The sequence below is a fragment of the Podarcis vaucheri genome, assembly GCF_965113315.1.
Source record: "Podarcis vaucheri genome assembly, chromosome: 5".
Classification (NCBI taxonomy): Eukaryota; Metazoa; Chordata; class Lepidosauria; order Squamata; family Lacertidae; genus Podarcis; species Podarcis vaucheri.
The window spans coordinates 39,614,861-39,638,557 of record NC_138763.1 but is presented as its reverse complement, the minus strand read 5'-3'; the positions used below and the strand labels follow the sequence as shown (position 1 = coordinate 39,638,557).

General features: G+C 43.2%; 1 protein-coding gene across 3 annotated transcripts in view; it reads right to left on the bottom strand.

The window, feature by feature from the left end:
• The window catches only part of DZIP1L (DAZ interacting zinc finger protein 1 like), a 36,136-nt gene that overhangs the window by 9,447 nt on the left and 2,992 nt on the right, over window positions 1–23,697 (bottom strand). For all 3 annotated transcript variants that reach the window (XR_014219514.1, XM_082221775.1, XM_082221774.1), the window contains exons 2-10: window positions 21,697–22,275; window positions 18,360–18,444; window positions 14,984–15,096; window positions 13,760–13,921; window positions 13,003–13,140; window positions 7,458–7,520; window positions 7,040–7,180; window positions 6,452–6,482; window positions 4,749–4,796 (exon numbers count right to left, since the gene is read on the bottom strand). Coding sequence is in view for 2 of the 3 variants with exons in the window: in XM_082221774.1 (XP_082077900.1) it covers window positions 4,749–4,796; window positions 6,452–6,482; window positions 7,040–7,180; window positions 7,458–7,520; window positions 13,003–13,140; window positions 13,760–13,921; window positions 14,984–15,096; window positions 18,360–18,444; window positions 21,697–22,275 (1,360 nt within the window). In the remaining variant the exon portion in view is untranslated. The remainder of the gene's footprint in view (window positions 1–4,748; window positions 4,797–6,451; window positions 6,483–7,039; window positions 7,181–7,457; window positions 7,521–13,002; window positions 13,141–13,759; window positions 13,922–14,983; window positions 15,097–18,359; window positions 18,445–21,696; window positions 22,276–23,697) is intronic.

Genomic DNA, 23,697 nt, shown 5'->3' with positions numbered 1-23,697 from the left:
TATTTCTTTCGAAGAGGAAATTGGTAATGTACATTTAGCCAATTCACAAGTCCTGCAGTCGCTTGGCAGGGGTACTGTTAAACTTGACTCTTTAAACATTACAATAGCGAACTGCATTTACTGCCCATCAGTGGACAATTTATTATCAGTAAGGTGTTTTGCTCGTCAAGGCATAACTGTGCGTTTCTTAAAGTCTATGTGTGAGTTTTTAGATGGGAACAAACGTCTGTTGTATGCCCGGGAATCTGATGGTTTATATAGACTGTATTTTCGCACCTACTCCCAATCGCCTATAAATTGCAGAGCAGCACAGTCAAGCCAGGGGTTGAGGAATGTAAGACCACATTCTGGGTGTGTCCACATGGCGCACAGAATTCTGGGACACCTGAATTTTGCTGATGTAATTAAGACAAAGAGTATTGTCAATGGCCTCAACTTAAAACCATGCAAATTCTTTATGCAATGTCTATCCTGTTGCAAGAATAAGATTAAGGTTGCACGCAAGGGTAGGTGCTCAGATAGGAAAGTAACTGAGCCATTTGAGCGTGTACATTGTGATTTAGTTGGGCCACTCCCACCATCATTAGGAGGTTCGAAGTACTGGCTTACCCTGATAGACCAGTATAGTAGATATTGTTGGACTTATGCAATAGCTGAGAAGTCCCAAGCATTTGAGAAGTACAAGGTTTTTTGCAACTGGGTAAAAACGCACTTTAACAAACCTATTAAGAACCTGTTTTCTGACCGGGGTGGGGAATTTGTTTCTGAGGATTTTGAGAAATTCCTGGAAGCGCAGGGGACCACTCATGAGTTATCTTGCCCCCGAAGTCCCTGGCAAAATGGGCTTGTTGAAGTTGTGCAGCGTGACTTGCAGGCAGGGGTTAAAACTTATCTGCACGATGCTAATCTGCCCAAAGCGTTTTGGGCTGAAGCACTCAATGCGTTTTGTTATGTGAGAAATCGCAGTTATCATTCTGGTTTAGATGTCACCCCCTATGAGAAGCTGTTTAAAAAACGCCCTAATCTGAAATACCTACGTATTTGGGGTTCAGATGTAATTATGCATTATCCTGCTAAGCAGAAATTGGGTGAGCGTAGTGTCCAGGGAAAATTAATGGGCTACCAGCAGGGGGCGTACAGAATTTACATACCAGCAACTGGCAAATTTCATATTACCAGAAGCATGATACAAACTGTAAATTGGAATGGAGTTGCTGTTTTCCAAGATACTGATGGTATAAATGATACTGAGGAAGAAGAGGAAGCAGCAGCAGCAGGAGAAAATGGTGCTTCTGAATTAATGGAAGAAGACAAAAAGCCTGTTGAATCTGATAATTTGTTTGATGATTTAAAGTCACAGGCACCTGAGGGGAGGTTAGATTCTCTTGAGTTTTCTGACCGTGAGCTTAGCCTACAGGCATCTCTTCAGTCTGACAATGATGATTTACAACCTGAAACTAGTAGTTCACTTAGTCCCATTAAGTCTGAGGAGTCTCACTCTCCTTCCGGACTGAGACGTTCAGATAGAAAGAGGCAGAAGCCACAACGATTTGCAGATGAACATTTTAATACTGTGTATGCCAATAAGGCGGTTTTTGAGCCAAAAAGCTACAATGACGTTCAGAATTTACCTAAGCACCAAGCTGTAAATTGGTATAAAGCTATGAACTCTGAGATAGCTTCTTTAAAAGAGCACAACACTTGGTCTCTTGTACCACAAACCCCAGATATGAGACTTATTGATTCAAAATGGGTTTATAGAGTTAAAATGAATGACAAAAATGAAGTTGTAAGGTACAAGGGAAGACTAGTTGCTAAGGGTTTTCAACAAATTCCAGGCGAAGATTATGATTTGTGCTATTCACCAAGTGTAAAATATGAAACAGTTAAGCTTTTGTTAAAAGATGCATCACAACGTGGACATTCTGTTTATCACCTAGACATAAAAACTGCATATTTGTTTGCAGATTTAAAAGAACAAATTTTTATGCGTGTCCCTGAAGGCATAGACGCTGCTGAAGGTTTGGTATGCAAATTAAATAAATCCCTTTATGGTCTGCACCAAAGTGGAAGGAATTGGCACCAAACTTTAGCAAAAGAATTGCTAGATATTGGTTTTTCACAAGGAAAGGCAGACAATTGTGTGTTTATAAAGGAAAGGGCAAACTCTGTAACAAAAATATGTGTGTATGTAGATGACGTGTTAATTTCTACAAAAACTAAACCGGAATATGAACAGGTAGTTTCACAGTTACAGAAGAAATTTGATGTGGTGGAATTAGGCATAGCTAAAAATTACTTATCCATGCAAATTGAGAAAGGCAAAAATGGATCTTTTCTGGTTCATCAAACTGCAAAAATTGATGATCTAGTTGAAATGCTATGTTTAGAAAATGCAAATGGGAAGGAAACGCCTATGGTGTGTGGTTTCACCTTTACAGGTGAAGATAAGCCATTTCCTAACAAAACTTTGTATCGTTCTGCTATAGGCAAGCTAAATTTCATTCAAAGAATCTCAAGACCAGATATAACTTATGCTTTTCACTTTCTGGCAAAATTTGTGGAAAAGCCCACTACACATTGTTTCTCTGCTCTTAAGAGAGTGGTGATGTACCTTAAACATACCAAACATTATAGGTTGCAGTTTACATCAAGTATTGACAAAGGTTTTGAAATTTTCTGTGATGCATCTCATGCAGTGGAGCAAAATAATTGCAGGGGTGTGTCTGGTATGGTGTTTTGTTACAACGGTTGTCCATTTGAATGGAAGTCCCAGACACAAACCATTATTTGTCTCTCCACAACAGAGAGTGAATTATGTGCATGCGTTCAGGCCACTCGTGATGTAGAATGGTATCTGCAGGTATTTGCAGACCTACAGATGCAAGTAACACTACCAGTAAAAGTTTACCTTGATTCCCAGAGTGGACTTGCTATCCTGTGTTCAGAGACCAATACGCAGCGCACTAGAGTCTTAAGATTACGTTTAGAATTTGTAAAGAAACTTATTGCTGATGAAATGGTTGTATTTAAATATGTTCCAGGTGACAATCAAATTGCGGACATTTTTACTAAAGCACTTCCAAAGGTTACACATGAAAAACATGTACAAAGTATGCTTTATGTTTTTGTTCCACAATGATGAACCGCAGGGGAAATGTTGAATGGTTTTTCTTTAAATGTAAAGGTTCATCATTGTTCCACTCCATGTGTATGTCTTTAAGGGGCCGGAGCAAGGGCCAGAGCAAGATAACGAGACCCAGCTTTACAGCTGTGAAACATAGCAGGTGCTGCTGAGTTGTATTTGATTAAGGCGTGTCAGCATTTGGGTAGAGTATATAAGGAGCAGCACCTAGCTCTCCCATTACCCTGGGGGATGGGTTGGTGGTTGGGTCTGGTTTGGTTTGGTTTGTTAATGTATTTAGTGTAAATGGAGTTTTTGTTTTTCTTATTAAAACCTTTAAGTACTTTTTGAGTCCTTTCTTTTTAATGCATGATCTCCCCAGCAAGCTCTCTGCAGCGTTACCATACTGCAAAAAGCCAACAATGCTGCCATTATTTTCATATCCCAGCATAAGGCTGACACCTAAACATTTGTTTTGGGCGATCAGAAATATGTAATAATTTTGTGAGCACAGGCAATAACATTGGGACCAGCGTCAGTCTTTGCTATACTGCCTGAATTAAAGGTAAAGGCAAAGGTACCCCTGCCCGTACGGTCCAGTCGTGACCGACTCTAGGGTTATGCGCTCATCTCACTTAAGAGGCCGGGAGCCGGCGCCGTCCGAGGACACTTCCGGGTCACGTGGCCAGCGTGACGAAGCTGCTCTGGCGAGCCTGCACCAGCGCAGCACACGGAAACACCGTTTACCTTCCCGCTATAAAGCGGTACCTATTTATCTACTTGCACTTAAGGGTGTTTTCGAACTGCTAGGTGGGCAGGAGCTGGGACCGAACGATGGGAGCTCACCCCACTGCGGGGATTCGAACCGCCGACCATACGATCGGCAAGTCCTAGGCACTGCGGTTTTACCCACAGCGCCACTCACGTCCCCACTGCCTGAATTATCAACTTCTAATTACAGTCGTACGTCAGAAGTCGAACGGAATCCGTTCCGGAAGTCCATTCAACTTCCAGATCATTCGGAAACCAAGGCCGACTTCCAACTGGTTACAGGAAGCTCCTGCAGCCAATCGGAAGCTGTGGAAGCAACGTTGGATGTTTGGGTTCCAGAGAATGTTTGCAAATTGGAACACCCACTTCTGGGTTTGCAGCATTCGGGAGCCAAAATGTTCGACTCGCAAGGCGTTCGGGATCCAAGGTACAACTGTATTCTGCCACTGAATGAGAGCTTCCAATACTTTATTCTTTTGCTATTTGAAGGGGGGGGGAATAGAGTTCTAAATATATAAAGTAGGCCTAAAACCCACCTGCATCCTATGGCAGCTTGACAGAATCCAATTAATAATTATTATAATCAGTAATATGATGCTTATCTGGAGGTGGCAAACTAAAGTTAAGAAACCGTCCATCAGTGAAGTGCAGTCCTGTGTAATTAGCCAGGGTGGGGTGGGCTATGGGGGGGGAGGTTGTTCCCTGTGCGAAGGGGTGTCTTGGTTTCCAGAGGTAATGGGCCAGTCATTGGCTTCTGGAGACCTATAAAGGTCCTCTGGTCAGGTTGGACTTTGGACAACAACGGTATCTAGCAGAAAATTGGAGAAGAGCAACTGAAAGGGATGAAAAATACCTTCTTCAGTAGATTCTTCTGATGTTTCTGCCTTAGGAACAGTTATTTCTGGAAATTAAAAACAGTAACTTGGGAAAAGGCACATTATTCAAATTCCAGTTGGTGGAACTCACAGTTCTTACACATTAGTATGGAACTTAAACTGTAGAGTTTCATTTATCCCAGAAAAAAAATGATTTGTAGTTTTGTCCTTATGGAATTTGGGAGCAAAGCACTCTTCTGGAGCTCTCAAGGATCAGCCAGAATCTCTCAGATTAGTTACTCTGCATGCCTATTTCACATCTCAAGATCGCACAAGTGCTTAAATCTACCGTATGCTTGCAGTACTGAAGTATACAAAATACACTGGGGGTTTTTTTGTACATGTGAATTTGTGTGCGTACATGTATGATCTAAATTGTATTTATAGTGCTCAGGATGATAAAACCACTCAGTTGTTATGGAGCACATTAAACATTTCAAAAGACCTCTAGGCATGAAATCACTGAAAAGTTGCTGGATGAGCATGGAATAGCTTTGATGAAAGTACTGGATTGCATATTTTGGTTAGAGGGTTAGAATTTTGAGAGTAATTTTTATTATTTGCAGTAATAAATCAGATTTTTCTGCTACTGTTGGACTGCATATTTCAGCACAAAGGAAAACCCTTCAATGCCGAGTTCCAAGCAACTTAATGATCATTCCAGAATCTTCTCATACTTCAGTTAAGTCCCATTAATTTTAACCAATTCAATTATGAACCGGGGAGGTTTAAATGTGATTATAAATCCTTCCTTCTCCAGGCCTATCAACTGATTTAAAGACCTGATGCAAGTGTACAGTACTTGAACACGTTCTCAAGTTCTACAGCAACTACATGTTACCAGTTCTAAGAATGTGTAAATGAAAAAAAATGCATTCTTTCTCTGTTAACCACTGCCTCCCCTCCCCTCCTATGTATCAAAGTTTAGACTAGAAGCTCCTTGGGGCACGAACCTGACCTCTTGTACTCTGCCAGATATCATGCACACTGAATCAACAACAATAACTGCAATTATTGTTCACTCTTCCTTTGTGGCTCTACAATTCAGTGATTAATTTGACTGCAGTATCTGTCACTCAGTGACAGTATACTGGACTCTTCCAACAAGTAGAAGAAAAGAGAGGTTGCTCTCATTCCAAAAACAAGAATTCTTATTGTCTGCTAAATCGCTAGAGACAAAGACTTCGGTCCCCTTAGCAGCATAATGGGGAAAAATTGACTGTAGTAACTCTCCCTCACAGATGTGCTCTAAGAAAAAATATTCTTTTAACTCTGCAAGTAGACTGCAACCTTAGAGCCACTATTAATCACTAATCCTTGATGTGCAGTTTGTACTGGGGCTGCAAGAAATCTTAGTTTCCAGAAAGCAATCTGTGGTTGTCACTATCTATAACAGCAAATAACTATGGAATCAATTGGGGCTTCCTTTGCTTCTGGGCCTCAGTTCCAATTTTAATTCCCACGGACACCAAAATCAGAGGTGAAATGTTCAGAATGACCTTAGAGAAAGAGCTGGATAATTAACTTCACTGTGAGCTTTTGAATCAATAGATATGGCTATTACAGAGTTTCCTTATCTGCCTGCCTAAACCTGCCCAGTTTCATACAGTTTGTCAAAAGAGAAAAAGAAGCATCTAGTGTTATCTATGGAAATTCATTCAGTCTAAATTTTGACCATTACCTTTAGGTTTGCTAGAAGACAAGAGCTTAATCTGCAAAACAAAAAACGTTATTAAAAGATCGGTTTTATTTACAGATTTAGGAACTGCTTACTTACTGTGATTGTCCACATAATCAGGAAAAAAGCAAAACAACAGAAAAAGGAGCCCCAAAGATGCACTGTATTCTTTAGGCAGGGCAGACATGGGGAACCATTGGTCATGCTGGGCTGGATGGGAGTTAGAGACTAACAGCTTTTGGAGGGGCACAGCTTCCCCATCCCTGTACCAGGATCTCATTCAAAGTGGTCCTCTGGTATAAGCCCTGCTATCATATGAAAGGTTCTCTTCATCAAAAGAACTTGAATAGAAGAATCACAGTGTAGAACAAGGGAGTTTAATATCAGGGGAACATTCAAACATGCAGATTGCCACCTGTTATTTGGCAAGAGCAGCAGCATGTAATTCTGCTTATTGTGCAGATTGAGTCTTAGAGCAGAAGCAACAGTCTGCTTCAGAACAGGACTCAAAACTCTTGTTGAACCTGAGCCCCAAGAGGTGAACAGAGTGCTTCTTACAGGACTGAAGGCAGGAGGCCATATTCAACTTACCGTTTTCTCCTGTGACTGGATGATCTTGACCTGTTCCCTGAGTTGTGCGCTGAGTGATGCTATTTGCTGCTTGCTGTGCTCGGCCATTTTCCATTGGTCAGAAGACAAGGAGGCCCGTAGTCTCTCATTCTCACCCTTCAGCTGAGGAGATAAGAACAAATTGTTTAGAGATTTGGGCATGAGGACCCACTGCATGAAGGTAGTGTTATTGTGTGTGCAGGCTCTGCCCTCAGCATCCAGCACAATGTATACACAGAGTCTAGGCATGTAATAGTTTGTTGCATTGTATATGCATAATCTCTGTTTGTGTATCAAACAGGTGTGGGCAGATTCTGTTCCTATTTGGACACTGACTTTACACCAGTACAATGTTTGAACTCTTAATGAGAGCGAAACATACATTCTTCAGCACACTCACCTCTTCCTTCTCTATCTGGTGTTCCTTCTGAAGATCCCTCAGTTTCCACTTCCATTCTGTTTTCTGATAAATTAAAAACAACAACAACCTCAGTCTTAGCCAAACTTATTTGTACTTGCCCAGCCCTATAAAAGAGGCTCCTCATGTTGGTTTCTGCTCTCTTCACTGTGCAGCAGAGTGCTTGTCACAAGACAATGTTTACATTCCACAGTCAGAGTACTGTTGGGTTTTCCCACGGGAATGGGAAGCTGGATGTGACGTACACTGGTTTCCTGTTTTTCACTGTTTCTCTCGGTGTTCGTTATTCCGAGGAGAAGAACGGTTTTGCTTCTCTGCTCCCGCAGAGGCAAGATGCATGTTTGTAATTTCTCAATACTGAACTGAGAATAAAGCAACTTTAAGCATGTGGCACGTACTATTCATCATTCCGTTGTGCACAGGACTCTGCAATATCAACATTTTGGTTATCGGGCCCAGAAAGACGTAAATCAAACTGAGAAGCTGAGTCGGAATGCCGGCAGAGGTACAGAGGAACGGATCGCGTTATCTGCTCTGCGCGTCAAGTTTGATTGATGAAGGTATGTGCTCATGCTGCCCGGAGCAGCCTGGCAGCCTGCCAGTTTCTAGTTTATGGTTTTATGGCTGGACTTTGAACTTTTAAAGCCGTTTTGCCGCGATACAGGCACAAGCTCACAGGCTTGGATGGCTGAGAAAGCGAAAGTACTTTTTAAAAGTGCTTTTGGAAGAAGGCTGCAGTACACAGACGCAGCTTGAATAAAGCAGCGATGATGGCTAATGCAAAGCTGGTTGATGCTTTTGGGATTCCTAAGCTCAATAAGAAAAATTACACGGAGTGGGTGCAGTATGCAGAGGCAATTCTGCGGAGAGAGGGTCTGTTTAATGTTATTACAGACAACCCCCCAGCTCCAATTACAGCTGAATGGACTGCTAAGGATTCCAAAGCACGGGGAACGCTAACGTTGATAGTATCCCCAGAAGAGCTCTGTTTGTTGCGTGGCAAGACCACAGCCAAAGAAATTTGGAACTCTTTAAGAGAGGCTCACTTGAGGACAGAAGCTGGTTCCTCAATGTACTACTATGCCAAGCTGCATGGTATGGCTCTTGCTGAAGGTGGAGATGTGCGTAAACATCTGATGGAGATGCAGAATCTGAGACACGAGCTGCAACAGAGAGGACTCAACTTTCCAGAGGCTGTGTATTCCTTTATGATACTACATTCTTTGGGTCCAAGTTGGGAGTCCGTTGCCACTCAGATTGCTGTTCAGCCAACTGCTCAGCTCACAGTAGCCTATGTTACTGCCGTGATCCAGAATGAAGCAGATCGCCGGGGTGCTAGCTGCATGGATATGGGGGAGTCTTCACAGACGTCATCCCAGAGTGCAGTGGAACCACCAGAGGGCGCCAAAGCTTTGAAGGCAGTGAAATGCTACTCGTGTGGACGTCTAGGCCATATGAAGAGGGAATGCAGATATCCCAAGGCCAAGACAGAGCAGCGCAGCGGAAGTTCATCGTGTGGAAAAGGCCAAAGCAAAGGCAAAGGTCCGGTGTCCAGGACAACGCAGCACAAGGCAATGGTCTCACGCTTCACTCCAAAGGTCGCAAAGGTCCAGAAGACGTCTAGATCTTTCTTCGTTGTTGATTCAGCAGCTACCCACCACATGTGCAACGACAAGAGACTGTTCGTGTCTTTTACACCGCAGGAAGGTGCGATTCACCAGGCGGATGACCACACGATCCCCAGTCAAGGCTACGGAACTGTTGTTCTTCACAGTTTGGACTTATCGATACAGGATGTACTTTATGTTCCAGATGCCACACACAATCTTCTAAGTGTGATGCAGCTGAATGAACGGAACATTGACGTTTCCTTCAAGAACAAGAAATGCACCATCACAAAGAAAGACGATTATGTATTGCATGCTGAATGTGTTGATCGTTTGTTTGTTTTGTATTATGATGATGTTGTGCAGAATGATACTTGTTGCATTGCAGGTTCTAACAAAAGTTTGCATGCAGGATGTATTCATGATTTTCACAGGAAATTTGGTCATTTGCATTTTGAGGCAGTATCTAAGATGCCTACCTTGGTTGAAGGTATGACTATTAAACCCTGCAGGTACCACATGAAGTGCAAGGCATGCGCAGCAAACAAGGTGAAAATGGCTGTGAAAGGTAAGGTGTCTAGTAGGCAAGCTACAGAACCATACCAGATTGTTCATGCTGATTTAGTTGGTCCACTATCGCCCTCTTTAGGTGACAATAGGTTCTTCATGGTTCTCATTGATGCATTTTCCAGGTATATTTATGTGTACAATCTCAAGCAGAAATCAGAGGCTTTTCCAAGGTTCAAGGAATTCTGTGCTTGGTTGGAAAATGTGCATGGTAAGAAGATAAAAATTCTTTTCACAGATCGCGGGGGAGAATTCACTTCTCAGCAGTTTGAAGCTTTTCTGACTGAGAAAGGAATTCAACACGATTTGTCCAGTCCTCGCTCGCCATGGCAGAATGGACTTTGCGAAAGGGCAAATCAAACATTGCTTCAAGGGTTAAAAACCTTGCTGCATGATGCTAATCTTCCAGAGAGTTATTGGGCCGAAGCTCTCTCGTGTTTTGTTTACAGTTACAATCGCAGGTTATCTTCAGCGATTGGTTGTACCCCCTATGAAAAGATGTTTGGCAAGAAACCATACATCAAACACATGAAAATTTTTGGTTCTGATATGTGGATTCACTCACCACAAAGCTCCAAATTAGGCAAGCGTGGATTGCATGGTATCTTTCTAGGTTATCAGAAAGGTTCTTACAGAATAATGATGACTGACTCTAAGACAATTAAGCTCACAAGAAGTGTTGAGTACAATGCCAAGTGGGGGGAGAATGTGGGAATTTTCCAATGTTATCCTGATGACAGTGATGAGACTGAGGATAAGAAACAGCAACCCACACCCACTGATGAAGGTTCTGATTCTGAGTCTGAAACTGAATCGGATAATTCAGAGGATTTCAAGAGTGCGAAAGCCTCTATGCGACCCTCTGAAAGCTCTGATCAGGAATTGGAAGAACCATTGTTTACAATAGGTCATTTTTCTCCTAAGAAGGAAGAGGAGAGTGTTGAAGACCAAAGGCTGATTCGCAGGTCACAAAGAGCCACAAAAGGCAGACCTCCAAAGAGATTTGCTGATGAATTTGCTAAGACAGCAGTAGCAGCTGTTAAAAGCTCCAAGAAGGTATTTGAACCTTCAAGTTTCCAAGAAATCCAGCATTTGGATTCTAAGGAAGCTGAGCCATGGTTAAATGCCATGAAGGCTGAGCTTGATTCCTTAGAAAGGAACAAAACTTGGGAGCTAGTTCCAGTAGTTCCAGGAATGAAACTGCTTGGAAGCAAATGGGTCTTCAAAGCGAAGACTGATCAGAATGGCAAGATAGTCAGACACAAAGCCAGATTGGTAGCCAGAGGTTTTGCACAGGTACCAGGTGAAGACTATCACGAGACCTACTCACCCACTGTGAGATATGAGAGCATTAGGCTTATGCTCAAGCTAGCTGCAGAGGAAAATCTACACATTAGTCACCATGATGTGAATACAGCATTTTTGTACGGATCTCTAGGTGAATCACTTTATATGCTTCCACCTGATGGCGTACAGGTAAAACAGGGATTTGTTTGTGCTCTGAAGAAGTCCCTTTATGGTCTCAAACAAAGTGCACGGTGTTGGCACACAAAACTCACTGAAGCATTGTTTTCTCTAGGTTTTCAGCAAGGGAAAGCTGATCCATGTGTGTTTGTCAAAGAGGAGGGGCAAAAGAAACTGTATTGTTTGTTTTATGTTGATGATATTTTATTCTTTTGGAAAGATGTCACAATGTACAATAACGCCCTAGCTCAACTGAAAGAGCACTTTGACATGAAAGATCTTGGTGAGGTAAACAACTACCTATCTCTGGAAATAGAGAGAGATCAAAGTGGTAACATTCTAGTACACCAGTCACGGAAAATTGCTGATGTGTTAAGCAAACTGAACCTGATGGATGCTAACCCTGTAGACACACCGATGACAACAGGTTATCAGGTAGAAGACACTGAAGAAGCATTTTCTGACACTACACTGTACAGAAGTGTGCTAGGCAAGCTAAACTTCATTGCCAGATGTTCAAGACCTGACATTGCTGTTAGCTGTAATTTGCTAAGCAGACAAGTTAACAATCCTACTGTTAAGGATTGGAAAGCTCTGAAACGCATAGCACGCTATTTGAAAGGCACTATGCATTACAGACTGAGATTTAACAATCAGAAGTCTGGTGGTCTTGAGATTTTTGCAGATGCAAGTTTTGGAAGTGACACTACAGACAGGAAAAGTACGTCTGGAGTTTGCTACATGTACAATCAGGGTCTATTTGATTGGTCATGCAAGAAGCAAACAACAATTAGCTTAAGTACTTGTGAAGCTGAACTGAATGCACTGTCTTATTCACTTAAGGATTGTGAGTGGTTGTTACAATTGTGCAAAGACATGAAAATTCCTGTCAAATGTCCAATCCAGGTTTACCAGGACAACAAAGCATGTTTGGCTTTGCTGAATTCGGAAGGTTGTAAGCAAAGCACGAAGCACTTGCAGTTGAAGGTGCAACATGCTAGGGAACATATTCAGAAGGGACTCGTAACGGTGTCCTATATGCCAGGTAATGAAATTCCTGCTGATGTATTGTCCAAGATTGTATCAAGGGATCAACACTGTACCTATGTACAGAAGTTGGGTTTGTACTGATATTGTACGAACACGCTGCCCAGTGATGTTCACGGAAAGGGGGAGGATGTTGGTTTCTGCTCTCTTCACTGTGCAGCAGAGTGCTTGTCACAAGACAATGTTTACATTCCACAGTCAGAGTACTGTTGGGTTTTCCCACGGGAATGGGAAGCTGGATGTGACGTACACTGGTTTCCTGTTTTTCACTGTTTCTCTCGGTGTTCGTTATTCCGAGGAGAAGAACGGTTTTGCTTCTCTGCTCCCGCAGAGGCAAGATGCATGTTTGTAATTTCTCAATACTGAACTGAGAATAAAGCAACTTTAAGCATGTGGCACGTACTATTCATCATTCCGTTGTGCACAGGACTCTGCAATATCAACACGGAGGACCATCACCCAGCTGTGGGGCGTGAAGGCTGCTCAACGGCCCCATCTTTTTGTGCCTGCCAAACAGCTGTGTCATGATTATGATGATATTTTAAATGTGCTTTTTATATTTGACTTCACCTACCAATGTCTTCTTTTGAAATGTTTTGCCTCCTATTGTTAAACCATGTTGTATTACTGTCACAGCACAATCTGCTGCCATCATTTCCCACTCCCCACAATAGTTATATAGCTTAGGTTTAATGGTTTGGCTCCTGGGGTGGGGCTTAGAATGTAATGGACTGCAAAAATAAGATTGTATTCTCAAGTGTCTTCCTCCTACCCTGTTATATTCTACAAGCAAGAGATGATATCTTGCAGAGCTCACAAGCACCACATCTATGCTCACGCACCTGTTGCTCAATCTTTGCCTTCATCCCCTGTAGTTCCCTCTGAGTCTTCTTCCATTGCTGCTGGTCAGGTGACTCATCATCCTGTAATGTCCCCAGATTAGAGACCACTGCACTCTTGCCTTGTAGTTCCTGCAGCTTCTGGAGGAGGAATAAGTGGTACATGTAAACACTTTGCTGGCAAAGAGCAGCAGCCAGAGCTATTAAGGCATCACTCAGGTACAGTAGGTTAGGTTTCTGTGCCATATCTGATGGAATATAAAAAGCAGAGTTGTCATGTAAGTTGGGACTTCCCTATGTAGGTATGAATACCTGTTGGGAGGAACACCAGCTTCACGCTTTGTGTTTTACTATCTTGATTGGGCAAGGACGACTAGCTAGAGTGTGGATATTCCCCACAAACAGGAGCATAACCAATCGCATGGCTCTCCACTTTCTGCATGGTGATGGAAATTCAGCTAAGTGAACAAGACCTTGCAAAATTATCCAGGCTATTTATAACCAGAAAAGTGCATTCTACTGAATAATCTCCAGAGAAGGATGGAAATTTTGGCAACACACAGGGCAACACATTACCAAGGTCCATCCATGCTCAAACAAAGTGATTTATCCTTCTCTAACATAGGGAATTTTATCAATCCTTGAAGAAAAGGCCCTGCTGTTCTTTTGTGGTAATATTTAAAAGCAGCATGCCAGTTTATTGAAGGCTGTGACTGCCCTGAATGTTCAAGGAAAGGAGAAAGTTGTGCATTCGCCTTACCCCCTCCAAGGCGGAATTCTTGCTGGCAATGTCCTTGAATTCAGTGAGGAACAGGTGCCGGAGGTCATCCATCTCCCTTTGAAACTTTACCCTCTCCTCCTCCTTCCATCTCTCAAATTTTCTTCTGCTTTCCTCTTCTCTTTGCCTCATGTGCTCTGCTTCCTATCAACAAAACAACAAGATCTGAAGTTGGAAATAAGCTGGTTAGAAAAGACAAAGAGTTGTGGCTATGGAATGATTTGACAGCAGTTTCCAGAAATCCCACTCGTTCAAACGGAAGTGGAAATACTCCAAGCAAAGGGCAGGGCGGTCCAATTCTTGCCCAGCTAGTTTAAGCTGGATATTCAACATGGCAACAACCAAAAGCTTGCAACAGTGGGAGGGGGATGAATGGAGTGGCAATGACCTGCGCAGACAAGTTGCCCTATCAAATATATTAAAAGTACAGTCTTATTATGTCTAGTCAAAGCTAAGTCCCACTGAGTTCAAGGTGTATGATTGTCGCACACAGGAACATAGGAAGCTATCTTATACTGAGGCAGATGGTCCATCTAGCTCAATAGACTCTGACTGGCCATGGTTTCAGGTAGAATATTTCCCTACCTGGAGACACTAGGGATCGGACCTGGGGTCTTCTGCTTGCAAGGCATATGCTCTGCCATTGACCTACAGCCATTCCCTGATATACGTGAGGCTCACAAGGAATTCCTTTACACTGGTTTATTGGCCACCCCACTGAACAGCAGATACCCAGGCCAAGAGATTATCTGAGATGACTGGCATTGTTCTGAAGGACTTCCATGTGCCTGCAAATGTTTGCCCTTCAGGGTCCCCTCACACCTTCATAGCGTGCATGTTTCTGCAATGGAGGCAACTCACCTTTGGATTTATTTTTACTGGAGCAGAAGAAATATTGTTGGATGGGTATTTTTTTAAAAAAAGGTTTTGTTCATTGGTGTTTTTAATATGATTTGAATGTCTTTGTTATTTTACTTTTTACTGTGTAAATCACTTTACTACTTTCAAAATGCAAAAATGGGACTCAAATATAACAAACAAACAAACAAACAAACAAACAAACAAACAACAAGCCTCTTCCCTTCCAGCTGCCGTGGTGCAAAAGTGCATTATCAAGAGTTTCGCATGCACTGCTTTCACTTTGGCTACAAACAGATTGTTGTAATTCAGCAAGCTATGAGGGCTTTGGCTTTTGTGAGTTCATACCTGAGCCCTGCTTTGGCTCTCAGCCTCCAGTTGGGCATGGGTTTCCTTCAGTTTGACCTTCAGTTCTTCAATCTCACTTTCCATTTGTACCACTTGTTTCTTCTTTTCCTGCTCTATAAAATTCATTCAGAAAAAGGCACAGTTAGTTATGGCGTCAATTGCAAACATTTTTAACTGTGGTACCCAGGAATGTAAGATGATGATGATGATCAGTGCTTTATTTTAAAAAAAAAAATGTTTAGAGGTACACTCATTTTCCTACTCATATTGAAATACTGCCCCTCAATGAGGCCAAACTTAGATTCACAAAATGTTTAGGGGTATGCGTACCCCCGCATTCCCCCAGAAAAAAAGCACTTATGATGATGGTAATGATAATAATAATAATAATAGTATTAGTAGTAGTAGTAGTAAGAATAATACTCTGCCCATCTGGCTTGGTTTTCCCAGCCTGAAACTCTATTTTTCTTTTATTTTTTACTTAAAACATTGCTTTGTATGTCAGGAAAATAATATTTGACACAAGTGCATTAACATGGGCCACATTTCAATCCAGTAGTAAATGTGTTTAGGCCTGTTGATTTCAAAGCACACCAGCACAGCTAGCGCTATAATGGATTGTCATCATAAATTATAGCAGGACCGCTGCCCTCTGCTGGACAAAACCATGCCCAGAGCTGAATTTCCTCTAGGTTTGTGGATTTTGTTTTCCTCTCATTTTGTGAACTTCCTTTGCCACCTCAATAGTATGTGTGTGGTATATTTTGCAGTTTTCTTAGGCTTCCTAGAAGAATTTTGTTCCCAGTCATAAATCCAAAGCTATACCTCAGAGAATCTCATGCATATTATTTGGTGAGGTAAATCAATTTGAACAAAATGTATTTGTCATGTTTTAATCTATATGCTTTATGGCTAACCTTATAATTATGTGAGTATGAAGTATACCCTTCTGAGGTGGGGCAGTTATAGTTGCATGATTGTATCCAGATTTGCAGAATGACATCTTAACATTTTTCAAAATGCTGGATGTAAGTACATTAATTTATGGTGTTGCCAGTATGGCTCAGAATCAGTTTATATGTGAAATCATTCAGAAAAAAAATGATAGCTACTGAGCCCCTGATTTGTAGATAATGGGCAAGCTAAACAGTTTGTTTCATTATAATGATCTTTTAATGTAAAAGGAAATCTCTCCAGATTTTCTACCCGTTGAGTTAAGGGAAAGAAAATGCCTGAATGCTTAATTAGTAACAAACTACTGGGTATCAACCTGTATATGGAGAGAGGCACTCAAAAATGAAATGTTTTTACAATTTGATTGATCCAATGGGCCCCTGATGGTCTCAAATAACACTTCAGATCAGGGGCAGTAACTGTGCTGTCCTGCAGATGAACTGTAACATCCATCACCCTTGATTACTGGCCATGCTAAATGGAGCTGATGTGTGTTTGAGCCCAGCAAAATAAATTTGGGCAGGGGCACTGCATTCACTACCCCTGCTCTAGGCAATCTGGAAAACAAAGGGTCTCTATGTGTTAGTTAGTTAGTTAGTTAATTAGTTATTAAATTTAACAAGGACAAGGAAAAGAGAATGGGAAAAAAATACTTGTTTCATCAGTGCAAAGATTTCTGTTTGTGCAACACAACTTTCCCCCCTTCTCTGTCAGTTTGCATTTCTTAGTACAGAAACTATTGATCTGATGTGTAGAGATCTTTCTTATTCTAATTAATTCAAGTGGTCTCTGGAAGCTTCTCTGTGTGAAAGAAACAAGCAGAAGGTTCATGATGTTTCGGTTATTCCTTCAGACGGTGCTTTTTTCGGGGGGGCAGGGGTACGAATACCCTTAAACATTTTGTGAATCTAAGTTTGGCCTCATTGAGGGGCAGTATTTCAATATGAGTAGGAAAATGAGAGTACCCCTAAACATTTAAAGAAAAAAAGTGCTGCCTTCAGAGAAACTGAGAACAGCTGGCTTAAATTGGTTCTGTTATCTCTTTTGTCAAGGTCATGAGGACTATAAAAATAAGGCCAGAAGGAGCCTGGGTCTCGCTTTCTCTTTCTATCTCTCTTTCTTCTGGTGTGGTGTTCTGTATATAGTATTAAGGTTTAGACTTATTACAGTGGTACCTCTAGTTGTGGACACGATCCGTTCCGGGCTGCCATTCACACCCCAAAAAGTCAGCAACTAGAGCGGCGCTTCTGCGCAAGCGCGGAGCATGATTGAGTGCTTCTGTGCATGTGTGAAGCACGCAAAACGCTTCTGCGCACACATGCACGGTGAAACCTGGAAGTATACACTTCTGGGTTTGCTGTGTTCGCAAGCCGAAAAGACGCAACATGAACCTAACGCAACATGAGGTATGACTGTATAAGTTATTGTAAGTTTAATTTAAGTCTGCTGCAACTGGATTTCTTATGGACGGTGCCAATCCTGAATGTGTTGGATTTGCAACCGTTATGCTCTTTTGTCTTCAGTAGCAGTAAAGCTCTGCTGCATGAACTATTAATTGCCTCTGGTTTATTTTTGGAGAATCCTGCAATGTGTTTAAGTTTTCACTCTGCTAACTATATGTTGGAATTCTGCTCTGGATCAATATTGAGTAGATTTTCTATGACATTCTCTTCATGTGTGTGCTCTGCACATTCCCCAAATGTGCTCTGGAGCATTGGGGAACTCCCAGAACAGATTTAGAGGGCACACAGGCCATCCTGTGGGGAGGGGAAGGGGGAAGTTCCACTGCACAGCTGAAAGTCCTTGTGCTGAAGGAACAAGCACACCGAATAACAATGCCCTCTGTATTTCGGATCGGCTATTAGTTATTATGGTCCCCATATGTTAATGCTTGTTTATACTGATGTTTTAAGACATATATACAGTGGTGCCCCGCAAGACGAATGCCTCGCAAGACGGAAAACTCGCTAGACGAAAGAGTTTTCTGTTTTGGAAGTGCTTCGCAAAACGAATCTCCTATGGGCTTGCTTCGCAAGACGACAATGTCTTGCGAGTTCCTGCTGGTTTTTTTTCCTTCCCCCCTTTTTTCTAAGCCACTAAACCGCTTATCAACTGATCCGATCAGCAGATAAGCCGCTAAAAGCCGCTAAAAGCCACTAATAGCGCTAATAGCGCTAATCCGTCAATGGGCTTGCTTCGCAAGACAAAAAAACCGCTAGACGAAGAGAATCACAGAACGGATTCTTTTTGTCTTGCGAGGCACCACTGTAATTCTTTTTTTCTAGGCTGCTAAAAAGGGGGGGGGGTATTGCTGGTTTCTTTTTGTATTTGTGATATTTTTAAGACACTGTAAACCAATTAGCAATTATTATTAGTCTTGAAATACGAAGCAGTACATAATGAAATAACCCTCTATGCTCACCTGCTGCAGTGACCTCTGGGTGTCTGCGCAGCATGTGGGCTTGAAGAAAGGAGTAGTTCATGAAGGTCTTGTCACAGAATTGGCACTGGAGAAAGACAAAGAAAAGGATAGATAGGTCACACGCTGGCCTGGTTGACACATCAAGGTAAGCCAGAAGGTGGCTCAACATGTCCGCATGAATGTGTTGGCTCCCAGCTAGGAACTCACACTGCTTTCCCTCTCCCCCGGGCTTTTAAGTTAGCCTGGGAGGACACCTAAGCCAGAGGTTTGCTTAGCCTGTCACTCAGACCAGGGATCAGGGTGAAGATGCCTCCTTCACGACCATGACCTGCAACTGCAGGACAAACTTTGGCAATAGGTCAAGGAGAAGAAAGCTGAATCACGATTCTGGATTTAGACCACATGCTAAGCCAAACAAACCAGGACCACATTCATACCACACATTGAAAGCACTATGACACCACTTTAAACATTCATGGCTTCCCCCAAAGAATTCAAGATGCTGTGGTTTACTAGGGGTGCTGAGAGTTGTTAGGAGATCCCTATTCCCCACACAATTCCCAGAGAGCCTTGGGAAGAGGGATTGACTGTAAAATCACCCTGAGAAACAGAAAACCACAGAGGTGAAATAGGGGTTCCCCAATAACTCTCAGCACCTTAACAAACGACAGCTCTCAGAATTCTTTGGGGGAAGCCATGCCTGTTTAAAGTCGTATCATGGTGCTTTAAAAGCATGGTGTGAGTTTGGCCTATGTGTCCATGAGTGTCCTTCTTTACAACCTTGGCAGCTATCACATAGATGAGGGTTAGGCAACCTAAGGCCTGGGGGCCAGATGTGGCCCAATCGCCTTCTCAAACCGGCCTGCGGACGGTCCAGGAATCAGCGTGTTTTTACATGAGTAGAATGTGTCCTTTTATTTAAAATGCATCTCTGGGTTATTTGTGGGACATAGGAATTGGTTCACTTTTCCCCTTCAAAATATAGTCCCCCCCCCAAGGTCTGAGGGATGGTGGACCAGCCCACGGCTGAAAAAGGTTGCTGACCCCTGACATAGACCTAAAAATCAGAGGAGGAGCAAAGCATTCCACTAGGCCAACTCCAAGCTTAATGCAGGACCAGATGCTCAAACTAAATCTGAATCATGGGCTGTTTGTGAATGGCTGCTGAAGTACTAACACCCAGACAGCTGTAACCTCCCCCCCCCAATGTTTGCTAATCTATGTTTGCTTCTGCAACCACAATCAGGCAGATGAGCTGGAAGAAAAACAAAGATCATTCACATTTCCTTGACAGGCTGCTGACTGAAAATCCACAGTGCATAATGCAGCTCCGTATGCTCCAGCTGTCCCTATTTACCAAGGACAGTCCTCAGAAAACAGAAGGTATTTAAGCAGGAACTGTCAGGGAAGCTGTAGTTGCATCCTGCATTGTAAATCCTGCACTGAACAGAGGGGTTGGATGAGATGACCTGTGGTACAACAGTGCTCAGGCGATCTCCAAATCCTCCACTGTGTTTGCGGGCACAGAAACTTGCAGGCTCATTTCACCAAATTTCTCCAGTATCTCCAGTACCTTATCTCCACCCACCATCTACAAAGTTTCCCCTTCTCCTTTTGATGCCACTGCAAATGTTAGCAGCAGCAGCAGCATTGGCAGAATGGGCACCATTTTACATCCTCATCAGTCCCCTGGATCTAACATCATCCTGGAGCATTGTGGGGCTAAGGGTGGCTACCAGAACAAAACAGAGGAGAATATCTGGAGAAAATTCTGCTGGGGAAAATTTTTTAATTAAAACTAAATCAGGCTGAGGGGATGGCAAAAAGAAAGATCTCAGGCATTTTTTCCTCAGGGAAATGTCATCTGAGAAGTTTGGGCTCAGCTCCACCTTCAAGGTCCTTTCCTACTTTCCACTCAATAAACCCACCCAAACAGCAAATAGGTGGAAGCTACCACCGGCAGTATCCCTGCTGGGAGCAGTCTGTGCATCCTCATGTAGGAGCACATTCTGGGAGAGAGGAGGGGGTAGAGGTGACCCTGTTGCTGTCAACTGATGGAAATTGGCCCAATCTGGGCCTGTCTGCTGCCCTAGTCTGGGAGCTGGTATAGCAAAAGTGCATTTTTGCCCCACCATCCACCCTTGCTGGCATGAGCAGCAGTGTTGCTGATGCAGCGGTGGCTGTGCCACTGTTATAATCAGCCACTGCTGGTGTGACACATGGCTTGTTCTGCCCATGTGCATATATAGGCACACAGAAAAGTCCACTAGCTTCCCTTCCATCCCACCTATAGCTGTCTATCCCAATAGTACACATATGCTCAAATACTTCCTACAGCATGCCATTGTGGTTAGGATGTGGTGGGGGGCAGGGGCGGGGGAGGCATACTCCAGCAATGATCCTTACTGAGAGAGCAAGGCTGTCCTAAGTACCCATGTGTGTCCCTATTTACAACTAGGGCTGGGTGATATACTGGTAAATTGTATGAAACTGGTATGGCGTTCTGATTGCATTACCGGTTTCAGACATTTTGAGCGGGTGATACATTGTGCTGGCCAGGGAGCCATGATGTATTCCCAGCTCAATTTGCCTGCAGACAGCAAAGGCACAGACAGGCAGACAGAGCCCAAAAGGGTTCTGGGCAAGCACTTTCTCCACCTCCATCTGCCTGTGCCTTTGAGGAAGCCCGCTTCTCCGGCTCACATGAGCCAGAGCAGTATGGGGGCTAGTTCAGCTGGAGGCAGGAGGCTTCCTGCCCCCAGCTGAACAGTTTAATGAAGCCCCTGCCCTTCTGGCTAACATAAGCCACAGAGGTATTGGGGCTTGCTCCCATCGTTCAGCCGGGACGCTGAGGTCCAGCTCCGAGGGCCTTCTGGAGGTTCCCTCACTAAGAGAAGTGAAGCTACAGGGAACCAGGCAGAGGGCCTTCTCGGTAGTGGTGCCCGCCCTGTGGAACAGCCTCCCATTGGATACCAAGGAAATAAACAACTATCTGACTTTTAGAAGACATCTGAAGGTCTCCCTGTTTAGGGAAGTTTTTAATGTTTGATGTTTTATTGTGTTTTTAATATTCCGTTGGGAGCTGCCCAGAGTGGCTGGGGAAACCCAGTCAGATGGGCAGGGTATAAATAAATTGTTGTTGTTGTTATTGTTGTTGTTGTTGTTAGGACTGGGTGATAGGAGGAAGAAGCATCCGAGTTACATTCCAGACATCATGATATATCAACATATCATGGTATTTAGCTGCTGATATACCACAATGTTGAATACTAGATATCAGCTAGCCCTGCTTACAATTATGAAAGCTGCACAGAAAGCATGCAGCCATATCACTCACCTTGTGGTAGTTATTGGCCCCAGCTTGCAAGAGCAATTGCTGCGTGGCAATCATCTTTTTACGCCTCCTGCTCTCTTCCTTGACACCCTTCAGCTCTTCTGCTTGCTTATCCCAGTCCTGCTTGACGCGTTTGAGGTCTTCCAGGGTCGCTTGGTGTTGCTCTTCCTGAAGGGCCAGGCTCATGCTTAAGTACTCCTGAGAGTGCAGCAGGTACTCGATGGTCAGCTGGGCCATCTTGAAGACTTTCAAGAGCACAGGGTCAACTGGCTGCTGACAGTAGGGGCATTTTTCTGCATCGAGGTTGCAAAAGGTGATGCTGTTGATGTTCTCCTGCAGAGTGGCAAGGTCCAGCTCGCGAGCCACCCGCTCCACATCGATGGCACTGAACCGCCTCCAGTCGATCGTGTCTCGCCGCAACTGGAATTTAAAGGCGGGGACCATGCTCGGACTGGCGAGCATGCTGCCCAAGAGATGGCTGCTGCTTGGGAAGTTCACAGGAAATGTGGAGCCTGGCATACCTGTCCAATAATGACGGTGTGCAGACAGTTGTGGTGGGTAGTAAATATTAGCAGCAAAAGGCTGGGCAATGAAAAGGATACAAGATGAATTAAGGCTGGAACAAAATGGGAGCTGTACTTGTGTACTTGAAGCAGACCCAAAACATATACGTAAGAGCCTGCTGAATCCGGCTAATGGCCCACCTAGTTCACATCCTATTCTCAGTGGCCAAACCGATCCCCATGGGAATGTCTCAAGCAGGACCTGAACACAAGAACCCTCTTCACTCCTGTGGTTCCCAGCAATAGCTATCCAGAAGCATTACTGCTTCTGACCCTGGAGGCAGAGCACAGCCATCATGGCTGATAGCAACTGCTAGTCTATGTCTAATGCTCTTTTAAAGCCATTCTAGTTGGTCGCCATCACTGCCTCCTGATGGAGGGACTTCCATAGTTTAACTATGTTCCGCATAAATAAGTTCTTCCTTTTATCCATCCCGAATTATCCAACATTCTGATTCATTAGATGTTTGTGAGTTCTAGCGTTATGATAGAAGAGGAAACGACCTTTTCTCTATCCACTTTCTCCATGCCATTGATTTCTATCATGTCACCTCTTCCCTGCCCTTCATCTAGACCAGTGGTTCTCAACCTGTGGGTCCCCAGATGTTGTTGGACTACAACTCCCTAGGAATGATGGGAGTTGTAGTCCAATAACATCTGGGGACCCACAGGTTGAGAACCGGTGGTCTAGACTAAAAAGTCCCAAAATAGGGCAACCTTTCCTGATAGGAAAGTTGCTCCATTCTCTTGATCATTTTGGCTGCCCTTTTCTGCGTAGCCTGCAAAACTGATTTCCTTTTATATTATTCTACTCGGTCCTCGGGCACATGGGAGAACTCAGTCAGTGGAGCAAGAGACCCTGAATCTCAGGGTCATGGATTCAAGCTCCATGTTGGACAAAAGATTCCTGCATTGGGGGTTGGACTAGATGACCCTCATGGTGCCCTCCAACTCTACAATTCTATGTTTCTATATCACTTTACTTATTACCATACTAGATCATTAAACAACCACAGATTAGAAACAACTACTAAGGTTTCAAATAAGTGAAGAAAATAGCAAGATGAATAGGTGAGCAAATCAAGGTGACTGCTGTTTCTAGCTGAAATGTTTGATTCATTCGCTATTAAATTCAAAGTTGGCTCTCAATATAGGCTTATCAAAAATACAGGCGAGGGTTCCAGCTTCCATATAAAAAACACTCCTGTACTCATGTACTCAAACAACTATAATTTGAGTTGTGTTGATTCCTACTCAAATAGAAAATGCACGAGAGTCACTGAGCTTTCAGCTCTGAGGACTGAAAAAATGAGGACATCTGATATGGTACTCTTATTATAACAATTTGCTTTCAACATTTAATTGCCACAATTACAAAACCGCTTACAATGTAATCCTAGACATGCTTATTCAAAAGAAAGTTCTATTATGCTCAATGGGA